Genomic DNA, 18,428 nt, shown 5'->3' with positions numbered 1-18,428 from the left:
ATGCTCAAGTGGTAAAAGAAAATGGGCTTTTGAAGAAGAATCCAGGTTCATATCTCAAGAGATAAAGTGTTGAAATTGTTGAAATTGGGATAAATACAATATCCAACACGAGGTGTCTACCCAAATGGTCTGCACATCTTGGATGATTATGATGGAAGAGATACCCAAAAGCATTAAGCAAGGCATGCCTTAATTGACTTTGACAAAAGATACCACTCAGCTGACATACTTAAATGGACGAGGCAATGTGGTTTTGATGGAAGAGATACCCTAACAGATAAAGCAGATGCACAATTCAAATGACTTTCATAGAAGAGAACCCCTTAATTGCATTACCTTGAAGGTTCCCAACCATAAAGGGAATTTTACTAAATAAGTTAAAAAGTAGAAAATTAAAGTAACTTTATTTCCTCACTACCTTTTGTATCACCAATAGTCCCCACATGAGCACCGACCATCTTTAAAATGATGATAATGATTGACATCCCTCAAGATTATCTCTCTTGAAACAATCTTGGAGATGAACTTGATTGCAGAATGGCAGTCACCACAAACTCGAAGGTTCTTAATAACTCTAATTGTTGTACCAGGGGGCGTGTTTAATAATCCAAATGCAATTGCTAGCTTTTCACTATGATTCCAAAGAATATGTTCCTTCTCCTCCTCCTTAACGTCATTCAACACAAACCTTGTATCAGGAACATACCCTGCGAGTTTAATCTCCAAAGACAATCTCTGCAACTCTGAATAAATTTTCTGAAATTGGGGATGTGATCTATTTCCTACAAGAAATGTATGAACCGTTTTATCCACCTCAATCCAACTGCATCCTGGTGTCTTTTTAATGTCTTTGTCTTTCATCTTTTTTCTCAACTTTTCAACATCACCCCACCTGCCTGCAGCAGCATACATGTTTGAGAGAAGAACATATGAAGCAGCATTATTAGGCTCCAACTTCAAAACATGTTCTGCCACCCATTTTCCTAGTTCTATATTATTATGAATTCTGCAAGCACCAAGCAAACAACTCCACACAGCAGCATCTGGTTTTATTGGCATTTCATCGATAAAGTTTTTGGCCTCATCTAGTTTTCCAGCACGTCCAAGAAGATCAACCATGCATCTATAGTGCTCGATTGTGGGAATAATATGATAATTGTCACTCATGGAAGTAAAGTATTGATAGCCCTCGTCAACTAGACCTGCATGGCTGCACGCAGATAAAACACTTACCAAGGTCACATGATTTGGGCTTATTCTAGTATGGTTCATTTCTTCAAAGAGTTTTAGGGCTTCCTTGACACAGCCATGCATAGCATATCCAGCAATCATAGCTGTCCAGGAGACGACGTCTGGTTGATGCATTTTGTCAAATAGCCTACGTGCCTTCTCTATACTCCCACATTTCGAATACATGTCTATCAGTGCATTTGTCACTAAAATATCAGATTGCAATCCACTTTTTTTAATTTTATCATGGATTTCCATACCCTGTCCTAGAGCTGCCAGATTCGCACACACTGGAAGAACGGCAACAAAGGTTTTTGAATCTGGCCTAACTCCAGCCAATTCCATTTGTTTAAAAAGTTCCAGGGTTTCCTCACCATGTCCATTTTGTGCATATCCTGCAATCATTGCATTCCATGACACCAAGTCTCGCTGAGGCATCTCCTGGAAAAGTTTCAGGGCTTCCTCAACGAGACCATTTTGTGCAAATCCAGATAGCATGGAGTTCCACGAGACCATTTGTCTCTGAGGCATTTCCTCAAATAGTTTGTAGGCTTCCCAAACAAACCCATTCTGTGCATATCCGGCAATCATTGCTGTCCATGAATATGCATCCCTTTTAGGCATTTGTTCAAACAAATGCAGGGCCTTATCAACTTGTCCATTCTGTGCAAGTCCTGCGATCATAGCATTCCATGAAACAACTGTTCGTTGAGGCATTTTGTCAAACAATTTCAGTGCATCATCCACAAATCCATTCAGTGCAAATCCTGCAATCATAGAAGTCCAGGAAAACACATCCCTCTGTGGCATTTTGTGAAACAGTTTGAATGCCTCACCAACAAGCCCATTCTGAGAATACCCTGCAATCATGGCATTACAGGAGACCTTGTCATGCTGATCTATTTTGTCAAATAGTTTGCGTGCATTATCTATGCTTGCACACTTTGTATACATGTCAATAAGCGCGGTGGCCAAGACAATGTCAGAATGAAAACCTTGTCTAAGTATGTGTTCATGGATTTCCATCCCACGATCCAGAGATGCTGAGCTAGCGCACGCAGAGAGAAGACTGGCAAAAGTAAACTGATTGGCTTCAAGATTTTCTCCTTGCATGTCCTGGAACAACATCATTGCCTCATCGGCAGGCCCCTGCTTTGCATACCCTGAGATCACGACAGTCCATGAGCAGACATCTCGTTCAGGCATTCTGTCAAACACTTTGCGAGCATCATCCAGTCTACCGCACTTAACATACATGTTGAGAAGACTGTTGTGTAAAATCATATCCGGTACAAAACCCATGTGATTAGAGTAAGCGTGAGTAGATATAACGTGCATTAAGGATATTTTTCCAATGGAAACCTGCAAGAGAGAAATATATCTACAGGAAATTCCATCTCCATTATCCTTCAAGAGACGCTGTTTACAGCGTTTTAGGATTTCAGACGATGCGTTGATGATCGCAATACCACGGGTTTCAACTGTAATAGCGCTTAACAATTTAGAGTGGGGATAAAACGTAACTCTAACAAACAACAATATTGCTCACTCGTCATAAACCATCCAGTTTTGTAAAAAACCCACTGTTAGAATCGTTTCCCCAGCTCAACCTCATCCCAGGAATACTGAGAGAAGTGATCATGTCTGCTTTGCGCTCCATGGGATGTAGGGATGCAATGGCATCCTCGTCTCGCATCATTTTGAATGTAACTCGCAACTGCTTGAAAATGTGCAAACTATTGCGATTAAGAGCTGTCTTTCCATCCATGGAAAGAAAGAAAGAAAGGGAGGCACCTAATTGTGTTTCAAACGAGGTATATATATATGTGTGTTAGATTTGAATATTGAGAGAATCTATCAGTTTTGCCTTCTATGGGATGTAGGAATGTAATGGCATCTTTGTCTCCATCATTTTGAATGTGATTGGCAATTGTTTGAAAATGTGCAACCTATTGCGACAATTTAATTTATTGCGATCAAGAACCATCTTGCCATTCATGGAAAGAAAGAAAGAAAGAAAGGTGAAAATGTGCAACCTATTGTAATTAAGAGTTGTCTTGTCATCTATGGAAAGAATGAAAGGTGAAATTGTGCAACCTATTGCGATTAAGATATATCTTGTCATCCATAGAAGGAAAGAAAGAAAGAAAGTTGAAAATGTGCAACCTATTCCAATTAAGAGTTGTCTTGCCATCCATGGAAAGAAAGAAAGAAAGATGACAAGAAAGAAAGGGAGGCACCTAACTATGTTGTTACAAACAAGGCATACATTATCCTTTGTTAGATTTGAACAAGTGACCTCTCTTTCAAGAGCACGCATTTTCCACCACTAGGAAAGAATATAAACAATTATTTATACTTGTTTAATGAAATAAAATAATTTTTTTATTAAAATTAGGTTTTATGGATATAAAAAGCAATGCAAATTAATTAATTTAGGAAATTTGGAAAAAATGAAAATGGAAACTATTAATTGATTTCTGCAAGTTGTTAGATAGTTATATATGGTTGTGATTATAATTTGGAGCCATGATTTTTTAGATCTGTAGAAAGTAGAATAATGATATGGATTGGGTCATTCTCATAATTTGGTTAGATTGAATTTTTAGGTGTAGAAATGAACTCAATGCATAGAATGACACTAATGTCTATTGGAATGAACTAACAAAAAAAAATGACTATTAGAACTTGTTGGCCTTCATCTTTTGATATTTGAGTTCAGTAAAGAATTGGCAATGTTTACAAACACCTTTAGGGAATATATTTAATCATGAGGATTACATTCTCGTTTGATAGGCCCTTACTTAGACTCATTCAGTGGTAATGAACCAAAATCAAGGATGAAAAGCAAGCATGTAATGGCCTTAAGATGTAATGCTTTGATAATGCTACAAGAATGTTCCACAATGATTTGTCTAGATAATCCTGGCATCCTTCTAGATGATTTCAAATTGAACAAATGAATGTCTATAAATATAATGTAACATAGCATGCAAATCAACACAAACATGTGCTAGCTTGGCTCAAATGATTGGCGAAATAGATAACAATGTTTAGCAATGGTAAGTTAACAACAATGTAAGTAGTTAACAATATAAGAAAGTGTTTTGTAACTTCCAAGTTACACTTCCTATTATAAAACAAGGTTCATATAGAGAAGCAATAAGGCATTGAGATGTAGAACTAAAGCAATCTAAATTATATTTCATCGTTACACAACTTTAGGTAGGCGGCATCAATGAATAGAGGTGAGATTCTCTTACAAATCATCTAAGGCACAAGTAGTAGGAGTGTCTCAAATGATTCTTGTGATTCTAATAAACCAAATAATGATTTTAATGCTCTGAAGAGCAATACAATGCTTGATTTTAAATTTGAAAGGGCACTATGTGTACATTGATCACCAATTGTAAATCTACTTTGAATAAATGATATAATTTCATAAAGCCAATATGATTTATCATTTGACATCTAGCTTTGAATTATCAATTATCTATAGTGTTTTGTGGCTAGGTTTTATATTTTTAATTTGTTTATTGGGATGTTTTTTTATATTTTTAATATATGCTTTGTAATCATACTCAATCCCTATAGCACTCAATACCAAAAAAGGAAAACCAATATATCTAATACTCATACCTATACTTAAACATATAACAAGATCAATAGCTTAAATTTTTTGGAGATCTTTATAACTCTATGTATAACTTTTGGTAAAGGGGTAAAATAAGTTTCGAAGGGCCCTTGAAACCTTATTTTTCATTTTGAGTAGATAAAACATGCTTTGAAGGGGCCCATAAACCCTTACACAAAAATATGCTATCCAATCAAACCACAAACAAGACATAGCAAAATATTATAGGATTTTGATGCAATGCTTTGTGCAAGTGGATTTCTCAAAGAGTATAATTTTATCATGTTATGATTATGAACCCTATCATTTGTGGAGAACAAATTAGCATTGTTGTTAAACTCTTCATTACTTTCTTATGTGATGGTGCAATTGGTTCTTGTCATTAGCAATTTCCACTCATTAATTGTAGGGTTGGTATCTCTTATATTTGTCAGTAGATGACATTTTTTTTTTATGAATGTCTTCTCTATCTTATCTAAATATTTTATCTAAGGTTACCATTGTTTTGTAATTTTTCCATATTAGCTTTACTTGCACGTTACTATCCTATGTTCCAGTTTATCATTAATTAATGGCAATTGATCAAGATATTCAACCAAAATCATAAAAAATCCTAATAAAAATTGATGATGAATTTGTTGAATACCATAGATCAAGTGCATATTAAAAAAATTAATAGATAGGAATGACAAATATTATAAAATGAGCATTTTATTTTATTTTTGTAATGACACATGTACCTCCAAAGCTTAGATGAAAACTTTGTGGGAATTCTTGACATAGTCGAGACTCAATGTTCTTTAACAACTCTTGAGTGAAACTCATTTCATTGATATGTATATTTTTTACATGTCCTATTTCTTCTTAGAAAGTTGCTAGTCTTGTTTCTTGTAGTTCAATGTAATCTCTTATATGGATTTTCAACTTGGAATGAATTATGGAAACTCCGATATTGAATGTTGCAACTCTAGTTGGTGTGGGTGAATGATTTGATAATTTTGCATTTTGAAGGCTCTTGTTGATACCACCAATCAAATAGAATTTCATTGTTCTTGTTAATCCTTGAATTATTGTGTACAAAGGTAAGCCATTTTGATTCATATTGTAGTGTGACATTTTGTGTTGACAACTTTCTCTTGTTTATGACTAATGATGCTATAATCAATATATTATGGGGTGAACTCACAATAATGGTTCCCACTTTTTTGCCACTTTTGACACTGAGATGAACAATTTTAAAATAATCTTCAACTTCCGACAACTATAACTTTTAAAATATTAAGAATTTGAAGATGATGTAAATTAGTGATTTGTAGATCCTTCAAATGTTTTTGAAGGATTTTTTTTTAATTTTTCCATCTCCCTCGAAAAGTAGTTTTTTACAACAAACTACATTTTTAAGAGTGATGTGCCTCCCGAAACGCATAACTTTTTTTCTATAAATGATAAAAACTCAATTCTTTCAAATTTTGGTTTGTAACATCAATATTCAAGGCTTGCAGTTGGTTTGATAGTGATATGTTCAATATTTTTCATTTTATTAAGTTTTGAAGTCCGACTAGTCATAATTCAGACATAGGTTTACGTTTGAACACATAACTTATTCTATATATATCGAAATTCAATTTTAGTTTTTTTGTTAGAAAGAAGACATCGATACCCAGGGCTTAGATATTTTTCAGAATTTTTTTGAATTAGTTTCCTATTTTTCCCAATGCGTTGAACACAGAAGTTCATGTTCGGTGAAAAACCTATATTTGGTAAAATTAAAAAAAAAAGTTCATAATAAACTCAATATGTAATAAAATTATGTTCATTGGAAATCTTTCTTCGAGGACTATAATACTACATTTTGGGTTGTCAAGATCATTCCATTTGAGCCTTCAACCAAAGGTTTTAAGGCCAAAAATCTGCAAAAAAAGGTAGAAATCTTCATAGAAGTGTTAAAAAAGGGGTTCGAACGAAGGGGGTTTCGAGCGAACCCCCGTGCTATAATTGAAAAATGACATAAACGGGCATTAAAGGTGCTTCGCTCGAAAGATGGGGTTCGAGCGAAGTGGGTTTTTCGCTCGAACCCCAAAGGGTATTCCGTTTGAACACCCCCACTTCGCTTGAACCCCCCGTAAACAAAATTTTCCACTTTGGCCAATTTCCTTTGTTGGCAAAAGTGGGAACCAGCTTTGTGAGTTCACCCTATGGTATACCACCATGTATGAGGTGTCCACTATCTCCCATATTATTTACAAAATTTATTGCTTTAATTATGTATTGATCATTTTGATATTAATTATAGACTAAGGAGTTTTCATATCAATATCTCTTCCACTCAACATATCTATTTCAAAAACTTGTATAATTTGGCCGCAATGTAATCTAGATATGATTTCACATTCATGTTTTGTAGTGTTTTATTGAACAGTTTCATTATTTTCAATATTTGAACTACTAATATTTTCAATATTAATCCACTTATTTGAGCCACATGAAGGAATGGATAGAAATCTAAGAAATACTTTGACAGTAGTTGCTCTTTGTTTATGTTCCAATTTGTTCTCTCTTTTTCTTCTATGATTATGTATCCATGATCTAGCGACATCAATCAGTGTGACAACTTCTGTACAAAAAAGCTTTGGTTTATATGCATCAATAAAACATTTTATTTTATTTTCATTGTTATATGTATATAGTTGTTAGATATAGGTTTGAAAACCTCATGGGATACATTTAGATTTACAAATGCCCTACTACTCTCTACCAAAGTAAATTCTAACATGTGGCATGTTTCTTGAGCTCTAGTGCCTCTTTCTATAATTATTATAGTTAAAAGTTTCCTAATCCCTAATGTTTGCAATGTTCATGATCATTTGGTGATATATTTTAGAAATTATGTCCAATTTTGTTGTATACATTGTGATATACTTCATTACAACATGTTTGGAGAGAACATGTTGTCAATTAATATTTGATCTCCATATTTGGAGAATGAAATGATGATGTGAGTTCAATCTGTCATCGTCTCTTGTTGGTTGGAATTTTTTATCCATTTTTTATATCTTCATACAATTTTGATTCTCCCAAATGTAATAGTCACAGAGCATTATACCTATAATTCAAGTAAATAAAATACATAGTTAATTAAGTAAGTATTATATAAAATTTTACAAAGGCTATCATATTTATGTAATTTCTTACCTACAGTTTTTTTTTCTTATTTTTTAAAGGCATGTGTCATCCTTACACATTATATTTCTTTGTGCCATATTTAGAATCTCCTTATAGTCTTGACGAAAATCTATCTCAACAAGTTTTCTTGTATTTTTAAGACATGGATGTAGGCCAAAATTTTGGCATGCCTACAAATGGATATATAAATTTAGTGATTGCTTTGATAATTATGACTATCTAGTTAAAAATATTTTTAATTACATAAATTATTATAAATTTAAACATACTTGAATGCTTCGTAGATAAGGATCATCATTGAGATTCCATTCATGAACAAACCGATGGAAACATATCTTTGCAATCTTTTTATAATTGGCTAATCAAGATTTTTCATATTTGGTGCACCATGCACCCATGTAGATTCATGTACATATAATGATCTTCTATGTTGCCACTCATATGTAGACCGATAGTCTTTAACATTCAAGCCTTTTTCCAATATTTCTTTTTTGAAAGTCAAATATCTTAGCTACATGTAATATGCAACTATATGTGGATGGCCACTGACATTTTATTTTTTCCATAGCTAAGTTTATCATGTATTAATAGGTGGACTTCCTAGCATCAATGCATGCAAATATGGCTAATGCAAATCTACTGCTTTGAGTGTGAAGAAAATTATAGGTGTACCAATTTGGTGAAGAATGTCAGATAATTCATACTTGCATTTAGCCTAGTATGATCTTGTACCTCTCAAATTTATTCCAAAACACATTATCCTATCTGCTAAATGTGAGTTGGGCATGCTATCCATATGTTCACCAAGCTTATTGATGGTGATGGGCATTTCTTGAAGACTTCTTTTAGCAAATACTATAGTTGAATTTTGTTCATGGTGTCTCATTATCATTTTCATCATGTAGTATCTAAATCTCATTTTTTTACTAAAATGATGATCCCTATAACAAATTAGATGCTTGAAGAATTTGTGAAGATGTACTTGCCACAATCTTGGATCTAACTAGTGGCATCTACCATCAAGAAATAACATTAGAAATACCATATTAAGTAATCTGGCAACTACATACTCACTAATTAGAGAGGAATTAATTGCATGACACTCAATCAATGTTTATTAGTATGATAGTGAAATACTTCTTGGGCAATGGGTGTCTAATGCAGGAGCATCCCAAAACCTTAATGTAGTTCACGCAATTACACCAATTTGTCCTACAATAAATAAGAAAGCATTAAAGACAACACGTTCACACCATAATCAAGTTTCAAGGCATTTGGATCGATTTCTAAAAAGCTAGCATGAATAGAAGCTCATAATAGAGAGCTGAAAGCACAAATTCATCAAGTGACACATGTAGAATCCTTCCATACCTTGTGGCATAAGTTCAACACACTATAGGGAGTATTGAGACTAGGGAGACCTTTAAATGGGACCATATATTTTATTACTTCTCGAAACTACACCATTACAATTGACCTGACCTATACGTTTTATAGAGGATTAGGTGTTAGGTCACCTTGGGCCAACACAAATTATTTCTAGAGATTTAAGTAGATATATTAGCATCCCTCACATTCATGGGAAAGCATTTGGATATAGAAGTTCTAGTTATAAACTAACAAATCAAAAGTTATCTATTTAGGAAGCAAGCGAGTTGAAGTTAAGAATTGTGTCTTTTATAATTTTCATATTTGCATGTAAGTTTTGATATGCCTATATAATTCACGCATGAGAAGTATTGGAAACATGAAAATTCCATTAGTAGGTGTGTCACACCTAACATGAATCAAATCAAAACAAATGGTGAGGTTTTATTCAATTTTGTGTATCAAGAATATGCTAGCTTTTATGACAATTCTAACTGTTAACATAACACATCTTCATGTTCCATCAACTTATATGAAGTTATTATTCATGAAGAATACGGATGAAAGATACACAAACAATTATCAACTAAAGAACAAGGAAATAGAAGCCAAGTCAAAACATCTAAGATTCATATTTCAAAGAAACATCATAATTGATAAATTTGTACACTACTTTTGATCATAGAGAAACACTTAACTTCTATGTGTTACCATCATTTATGAATCAAGAGATTAAAGAGGATAGTACCAGGAGAGGATATAATTTATGTTACACATCTTTTGGCCTCATTAAAATAGACCCGTGTCTATTTGATATCACTTGCTTTAATTTTTTACATGTTAAACATATTTTCTATAAGTCATGCTCATGTTCTTTTTATGTTTTTCACTTGATCATGGTACTTGAGGGATCAAGTATTGTTTCTTGATGTAAGTTTTATGTCTTCATGTTTCCTCATTGGAAAAAAATATAGGGGAATCATTTCACCTAGATATGTCTTATTCACATTGATGACATACATAAGTATTGAGCATGTTGTCTTTCTTCATTTAGTTTTATATTTACATATCCTACTTTGTTTTATGCTCTAATTTTTGTAATAATATATTTTCTTTATCCTCTCATTGATTCATGCACACTCCTTTGTAGTTTGAGGGAACACATTATTAACATTTTTCAATTCATGTGTAGTTTTCACAAATTGAGAGCACCAAATTATTCCATTAATTCAATTTCCTAAAGTTTCACAAAATTTATATCATTGCTATTTTATTTAGTTCTACTTTGGCATGTGTACTCATTTAAATTTACACACACCAAAATGGGAATAAAATATTGAGAACAAAATTTTATTGCCTCACGATTCTTTCCATTTATTTTACGCCTCTTTTTGTAGATGAATTTAATGCATGATATTTGCACACTTTTAGTAGTTTTGATGCACTTGGTGATGCAAAACCTTATCCAAGACTTAGTTATGTCATACCACTTAGATAATTCTTGGTCTAATTATTAAAACATTACTTGTCCTAGATTTGATGTGCATGTGATTCTATCACATGGACTAGATATCAAGTTCAATCTTCTTGTTTCAAAAAGTTGTATTGTTGATATCCCAAGGCTAAAAATCCTAGAAATTATCATTATCCATTAATATGCATAAAAAACATTAAATTATATTTCTAGGAATTGTATTCAAAGACATCACCTTAAGTAATTTTATATTAATGATATCACATTTCCACAATCCATAGCTTAAAGTATCTCACAACTTCTGGATTAGACTATGCAATAGTTTTTTGCATTGAAATTTCAGATCAGATTGATCCATCATCAAGATACTAGAGAGCTAAAAACATAGAATGCACCCAATCAAGACAACACATATGCATATCCATTGCTAACACTTGCAAACTCAACATATCAACTACTTTGTCTACATCAACATTCACCTCAACTATTTACTCTTCATTATGATTGAGTTAATCTTAGCACTTGACTGATAACAAAGAAGTCAACTATTTTTTCTGTTATTATTTAGGTTCCAATGATGCTTCTTTGACTCCATCTTGTTTTTCTTAAAATATTATACTCAACTCTTTAAATACATTTATGATTTAAGTTGTATTTATTTAATTAGCCTTAAGATTTTTGGCATTCAAGTGTTTTTATTTTTTTTATAATATGAACTAGAGCATAGAACAAATAAAAAGCAAAATAATAGATATGATTTTTGAAAAGCTATTATTTTTTGTTTTCATTTATAATCTATATTTTAAAAAATATTATTTATTATTCCAGTAGTAACAACATAAAAAAATCATTATAATTGAGTTAATCTTAGCACTTGACTCATAACAAAGAAGTGAATTACTTTTTTTGTTATTATATTAGGTTTCAATGATGCTTCTTTAACACCATCTTATTTTTCTTTAAATATTATACTCAACTCTTTAAATATATCTATGATTTAAGCTTTATTTATTTAATTAGCCTTAAGATTTTTGGCGTTCAAGTGTTTTTATTTTTTTGTATAATATGAACTAAAGCATAGAACAAATAAAAAACAGAATAATAGATATGATTTATGAAAAGCTATTAACTTTTTGTTTTCATTTAAAATCTATATTTTAAAAAAATATTATTTAATATCTAAGTAGTAACAACATAAAAACAATGAAAAAAATAATTGACTTCTTTGTTATTAGTCAAGTTCTAAGATTAACTAAATCATAATAATTTTTTTATGTTGTTTTTTATATTAAACGTAGCGATAACCAAGGCGTCGATCCTTAACTGATAACCCTTTAAGGGTCAACACCTTGGTTATCGCTACGTTTAATCTAAAAAATAACAGAAAAAATCATTATGATTGAGTTAATCTTAGCACTTGACTAATAACAAAGATGTCAATTACTTTCGTTATTATATCAAGTTTCAATGATGCTTCTTTAACACCATCTTGTTTGCTTAAATTATTATACTCAACTCTTTAAGTATATCTATAATTTAAGCTTTATTTATTTAATTAGCCTTAACTTTTGGGGTCAAGTGCTTTTATTTTTTCTATAATATGAACTAAAGCATATAAAAATAAAAAGCAAAATAATAGATATGATTTTTCAAAAGCTATTAAATTTTTGTTTTCATTTAAAATCTATATTTAAAAAAATATTATTTAATATTTGAGTAGTAACAACAAAAATACTATGTACTCCTTATAGATAATATATTATTATAAATTTCTATCATTTTTTTAAGATATTAACATTTAAAATGTTATTTTAAAAAATGATGTTATTTATTGGAAGTGGAATTAATATTTTGTGGTTGTTAAGAAATGTAGTAATTTTTTGTATGTTTTATTAATTAATTACCATTTTTTGAAAGGGGTAAATATTTTTTATCTAGAATTATGAACTAGTGAGGTCACAACAAGGACCTCATCCCTATCATAAACATTCAACAATAATACTGCAATGAAGTTTGAACCTTGGTTGCAATAATCACAATACCACAATTTAATTGTCAAACTATACTAATACTAGCTTATATCTTATTAATCACACTATGATAAAACAATTATATTATCTTCTTTCAAATGGATGTACTTAAGATATTTATGCTTGTAAAACAAAAATATTTTTTTATAATAATTATTTCAAAATATTGTTTTTAATGAGAGATATGTGTCTATGTTTTTTAGCATCTTTTGTATATACGTACTTAAATATTTATCGAAAAAGTATATGACTGCATTTAAATTGGTTTCAAAATGCAAATTAAGCTTTTCATCTATTAATTGTGACATATTTTCTATTAAAAAAATGGAGGAAAAATATATTATTGAATGCGTGTTTTTAATAAATTCAATGAGACCAAAGTATTTTCCATTTTAATTTAGCTAATTCATACAATCGAAGGAGTGAAGCTCCTAACAACAAGTCCTAAGGGTCTTCAGGGGCAAGGCTACAAGCTCCAACCCAACAACCCAACAAGAAGCTAAGATCAAACATAAGTAATGAGAAAGAGTTGTCAATGTCAAAGACAATAAATATACTCAAACAAGATAGATTCTCTAGAAACATATAAACCTTTACATCCATACCCACATTTACTCTTACTAACCATAATATTAATCCTTATTAAATTCAAAGATAATTTCAAAATTGCATCAAATACTCATAAAAAAATTTACCATCCAAATTATCCCCCAAACTAAATCCATTTCCTTGTTTCTATTTTAACTAACCCCCAAAACCGTAAAAATGGCCTTTTTTTCTCAAAAATGTGATGAAAATATAAAATTTTAATCTTGCGGGTAAATGCTTTTAATCCAATATTTTTTTAATTACACCTTTCGTTTCATTTTAAACGTCTAAAGTTGTACTAGAGTGTATTATGCAATGGGGATGTAGCTCAGATGGTAGAGCGCTCGCTTAGCATGCGAGAGGTACGGGGATCGATACCCCGCATCTCCATTACTCATGCATATGTTTTTAAAGGAAAATTTAAATCTCTTTTTATTGAAATAAAATAGAAATTTTCCCTTCGCTTGTGAGGTTTGACTGGAACAGAAATTTAAGAGTTGTTGATCTTTTAAATGAAAAATGTATTCTCCAAAACAAAATCGACATGAAGGATGGATTCGGAAAAAGTGATCTTAAATGAAAAATGAATTCTCCAAAGTGTCGAAGGATGGATTCGGAAAAAGTGATCTTAAATGAAAAATGAATTCTCCAAAACAAAAATCGACATGAATGATGGATTTGAGAAAACAAAATGAATTGAACCTGACGTGAATCGAACACGCAACCTTCTGATCTGGAGTCAGACGCACTACCATTGCGCCACAGATCCTTTCTATTGTTATATTGAATAACACGGTTTTTTATTTTTAATAAACTTCTTTGCATTTAAAGTTACAATAATAACATACTAAACGTTTTATGCGAAACTTAGTTTGGTTTTCATTGATGACGGTGGAAGCTTTTCTTCTAAGGAGTTGAAATGGTTCAAGTATTAGGGAGTATTGAGTTTTAAAATACAATTTTTTAAAGCTAAGGTGAAAAATTATTAAAATTATAACAATGGATTATAATGCAGGTTTGATAGTCTTAAATTTTATTTTATGACATTAATTTTAAAGATTCAAGAAATTCAACATGGATAAAAAATAAGGCTGTCTTTGAAATTCCATCAACATTAGGGGACGTTTAGCTCTCTTGTTGACAGTATATTTTTTGTTATTTGTTGTTTTGTTGTTAGACTCTATTTAATCTTTCTAGTTGGTGGTTTATGACTGCTTAAAAACTGTTGTTTAACTAGCTATTTTAAAATTTAGTTCTTGATATTGTTTGGTTGTGGTTGGAATAGGGATAGCACCCTCGTTTTGTTGCTTTTTAATATCAAAAATATTAAGGGACATTTTCATTTAGTAAGTTGATATTTTTTAGGAATATTATTGGAAAAGGTAGACGAGGGAGAAGTCACAAGGATACTAAGTCTCATTAGAAAACTTAATTTCTATCAAGAACTCTTCTAATAATCGTGAATTAAAACTTGATAAGTTTCTTTTAGATTGATCATTATTCTACCCCAAAGTTGACTTATATACCTTTTTGTACCATTGAAAAATCCTTTAATTTTATTCCCATCAAATATCCTAATAGATCAAATCAAGACCAATGTCGTGCAATTATTAATGGCTTTTATCTTCAAATAAGGTTGTGGCTTACTCACTAGAGAGCCTTAAATAGACTCATAATTATTCTATAAATTTTCACCATAAATGGTAAAGAAAAGTGACAAGTTAAAATAAGATGTCTACTAATATTTCCATCTTAAAGGTGGAGAATACATTTATTCATAACAACAACCCCTCCTTTATGTATATTATCTTGATGAATAAATTTATCTAAAATTGCAAGCCACATGAAAGTATTAACCTTAGGCAAAAATTTAGGATGTTGAACCTTTTTCCAAAGCTTAAAGTTCTTAATTTCTAGGATTTTTTTTCATGAGACTTTAATAACAAGTTTGCACCTTGTAGATCCAAAAACCTTTCAAACCCCATCCAAGGAAATATGAATATTTATCTAAAGAGACCTTTCAAAATGCTAAATAATGAGCTAAATGATCAATGAAGAGAGGGAATTGTTAACCTAGCAAAAGATCTTTTGGTTTTCATTTTTGGACCATCTGACCATCTTGCATGACTGCATATGAAAATAAAAAGCATAACTCTAACCAATTTTAATTTATTTATATTTTGATTCTACGGGATTAGAAAATTCATCCAAAGAGGGTTATGTTGGTCCTACACATCATCCCAAAAAAGAGTAAGGTTACCCTTACCTACAATCCATAAAGGCCATCTTTAATTAAATTACTACCCAACTTAACAATTTTTCATATATGAGTACCATACTAAGGGTTGACATCTTAGGGATGAAAGATTGATTGTCCAAATTTAGGTACTTGATCTTAAGAGTTCTCTGTCATTAAACATGTTCCTCCATACACCATCTTAAATATAATTTGATAGCAAGAGCTATATTATTAAGGATAAAATATTTCATTTCTAACCTACCTCCCTTATTAGGCTAACAAATATTGTCCCAATCAATACAATTTCATTTCTTTTTTCTCTAAATCCCCCCTTTCCCCATCCAAAAAAAATTCTCCATTTTTGGTCTACTCATGAATGTTGCTTTTTGGAGTTGCATCAACCATAAATATAACAATTGAGAGAGCTTGAATCATAAATTTAAGAAATAATATATTAACTATCCATATAGAGTAGTCTTTGTGTCTAATGACCGATATGTCAAGGTGTCATTGAATGGAAGCCAACATAACTTTCTAGTATTTCTTCCAAAGGGAAGTAGGAGAAATAGAGATACCCAAATATTTAAAAGGAGGAGAGAAAACTAGAAATAAAGAGTATTTAAAATCTAATTTTCAAGATGATGATCTATATGGAAAAAGAAAACTTTCTATTTTCGTTCATTCAATATTTTTTCACGTGCATTGATATAATTATCAAGAGCTCGTCTAAGACCAATGGTTTACTCAAGAGTAGTATCCTATAAAAAGAGTTTGATCCATAAATTGAATAAGGGAAAGTGGATCCATACTTTGCATAATGTGAAAGCCAAGAATTGATCCATGACACTTAAAGTGTTATAAAAGCCTACCATTTCCTTCTATCATAATGAAAAAAAAGATGTGGAAATAGAGGATCACCCTAGCATATACCTCTTTCAAAATGAAAAATTATAGAAGGATAACCACTTATAATCATAAAAAAGGAGAGGCGCACCACACCATTACCTAGGAAATCAAATTATTATCAAAATCAAAGAAATATAAGATGTCTTCCAAAAAAATGAGAAAACCCTATCATAAGCCTTATAAAGATCAAGCTTCATTAACATATAACTTTTTTTTGGTAACATGAATATAGTAAACAGCTTCCTGGACAATAAAATACCATCGATGATTTGGTGACCTTGAAAAAACCCCCTTATTTAGGAGAAATGATAGAAGGAAGGAATTATTTCAACTTCTTAGCAATAGTTTTAGAAGAAATCTTATAGATAAGTATTAAAGAGAGTTACGGGTCAAACACTAGGAAAAATTAAAACACACTTTTTCTTAGGAATTGGAGCCAAAAAGCGATTAAGGGCTTCTAGCATTTGTTTTCATACACATAATTCATTAGAAGCCTCCAATATGTCATCTTTGGCAATATCCATAGATCGATATGGGATCAAATCATAGAAAAACCATTTGGACCTAGAGTTTTATCTTTTTTATAATTAAAATAACCTTCTCTAGTTCGTGCATGGAAATATGGCCATTTAGGAAGGAATTATCTTGAAGGTAGATAAGTATAAGAATATAGTTCAAAATGACATGCATATTATCAATAAAAAAATAGTGTGGGATTTGAACAACTTGGGAAAGTGAGAAATGACATCTAACTAGATATCTTGAATGGATTCAATCTTAGAACCATCCTCTTCTTCTATCTTCTTAAAAATATTAACATGATTTTGTGCCACAATATAGTGATAAAGAAAAGAAGAATTCATATTGTAAGATAGGGAATTAGGCATAAGAATCATGACATTATAAAGCCAACCACAAAAGAAAAATATCATGAAAAATAACCCTAATCACAATCAATAGAAGTATGAAAACAAAATGCTTAAAGAAAATGCAAACCAACGCAAGCACTTCTTCCATTCCCTTCCATTGTTTCTCTTCCTCCTTCAAATGTATGTGGCTCTCAACAACAAACACAAGTGTATTGAAAGCAACATAGTGACAAGTTGATAGAAAAGTGTATTTGACAACATAAGGATGTACTAAAAAATTGGGTTGTTAAAATGATTGAAATTGAATCTAATTTATAGAGAAAAAGTCTCCAAAATGATGCGAGAAAATCAAGACAAATGGAAGAGGCAATTTGATTTCAAAAAGGCATGGTTGAGGGACAAATTATTGCAAACTTCTATGTCAAATTCATGACAAGTTACTATGTGAAGATATGACAAATTGCTATGTCAATTTTATAAAAATTTGAGAGAAAATTGTGCTCATTGATTATGACAAATTGGCAACAAAAATAGCTTATTGAGTTATGGCATGATTGAGCACCAAAAGTGGAGACAAATTAGTGGAGAAATTAGAGGGGAAAATTAGGAGAGAAAAAGGTGGGAGAAGTTAATAATTTTTCATTTATTAATTTCTCTCACAAAAAAGATAATTAGCCAATCAAATAAATAATTTAATTGTGACACAAGACATAGGGTAAATGAATAAATTCATTTATCCTAAGGAGGATGTTAGAAAGAATTAATAATTAAAGAATTATTAAACCCTAGAAAGGAAAAAAGGAATTAAATAGATTAAAACAATGTCATGATGCGATTAATGTGATAAATGAATGACGACGATCATGATCAAGAAGATAATTGATAAGGACCAAAAGTTGATTAAATT

At 31.2% G+C, this 18,428-nt stretch overlaps 1 protein-coding gene and 2 non-coding genes across 3 annotated transcripts; 1 reads left to right on the top strand and 2 right to left on the bottom strand.

Moving 5' to 3' along the window:
- Nucleotides 1-385: 385 nt before the first annotated feature.
- Nucleotides 386-3,070, bottom strand: LOC131037566 (pentatricopeptide repeat-containing protein At4g02750). Its single transcript, XM_057969763.2, has one exon. The coding sequence runs from the start codon at nt 2,566-2,568 to the stop codon at nt 427-429; it is 2,142 nt and encodes a 713-aa protein (XP_057825746.2). The 5' UTR covers nt 2,569-3,070; the 3' UTR covers nt 386-426.
- Nucleotides 3,071-13,824: 10,754 nt separating this feature from the next.
- TRNAA-AGC (transfer RNA alanine (anticodon AGC)) lies at nt 13,825-13,897 on the top strand. The gene has a single exon. It is a non-coding gene; the product is annotated as a tRNA-Ala (tRNA).
- Nucleotides 13,898-14,204: 307 nt separating this feature from the next.
- TRNAW-CCA (transfer RNA tryptophan (anticodon CCA)) lies at nt 14,205-14,276 on the bottom strand. The gene has a single exon. It is a non-coding gene; the product is annotated as a tRNA-Trp (tRNA).
- Nucleotides 14,277-18,428: the final 4,152 nt, after the last annotated feature.

Source organism: Cryptomeria japonica, chromosome 6 (genome assembly GCF_030272615.1).
Source record: "Cryptomeria japonica chromosome 6, Sugi_1.0, whole genome shotgun sequence".
NCBI lineage: Eukaryota > Viridiplantae > Streptophyta > Pinopsida > Cupressales > Cupressaceae > Cryptomeria > Cryptomeria japonica.
Note: the sequence above shows the minus strand (reverse complement) of the source record. Positions and strands in the feature narration are given on the sequence as shown.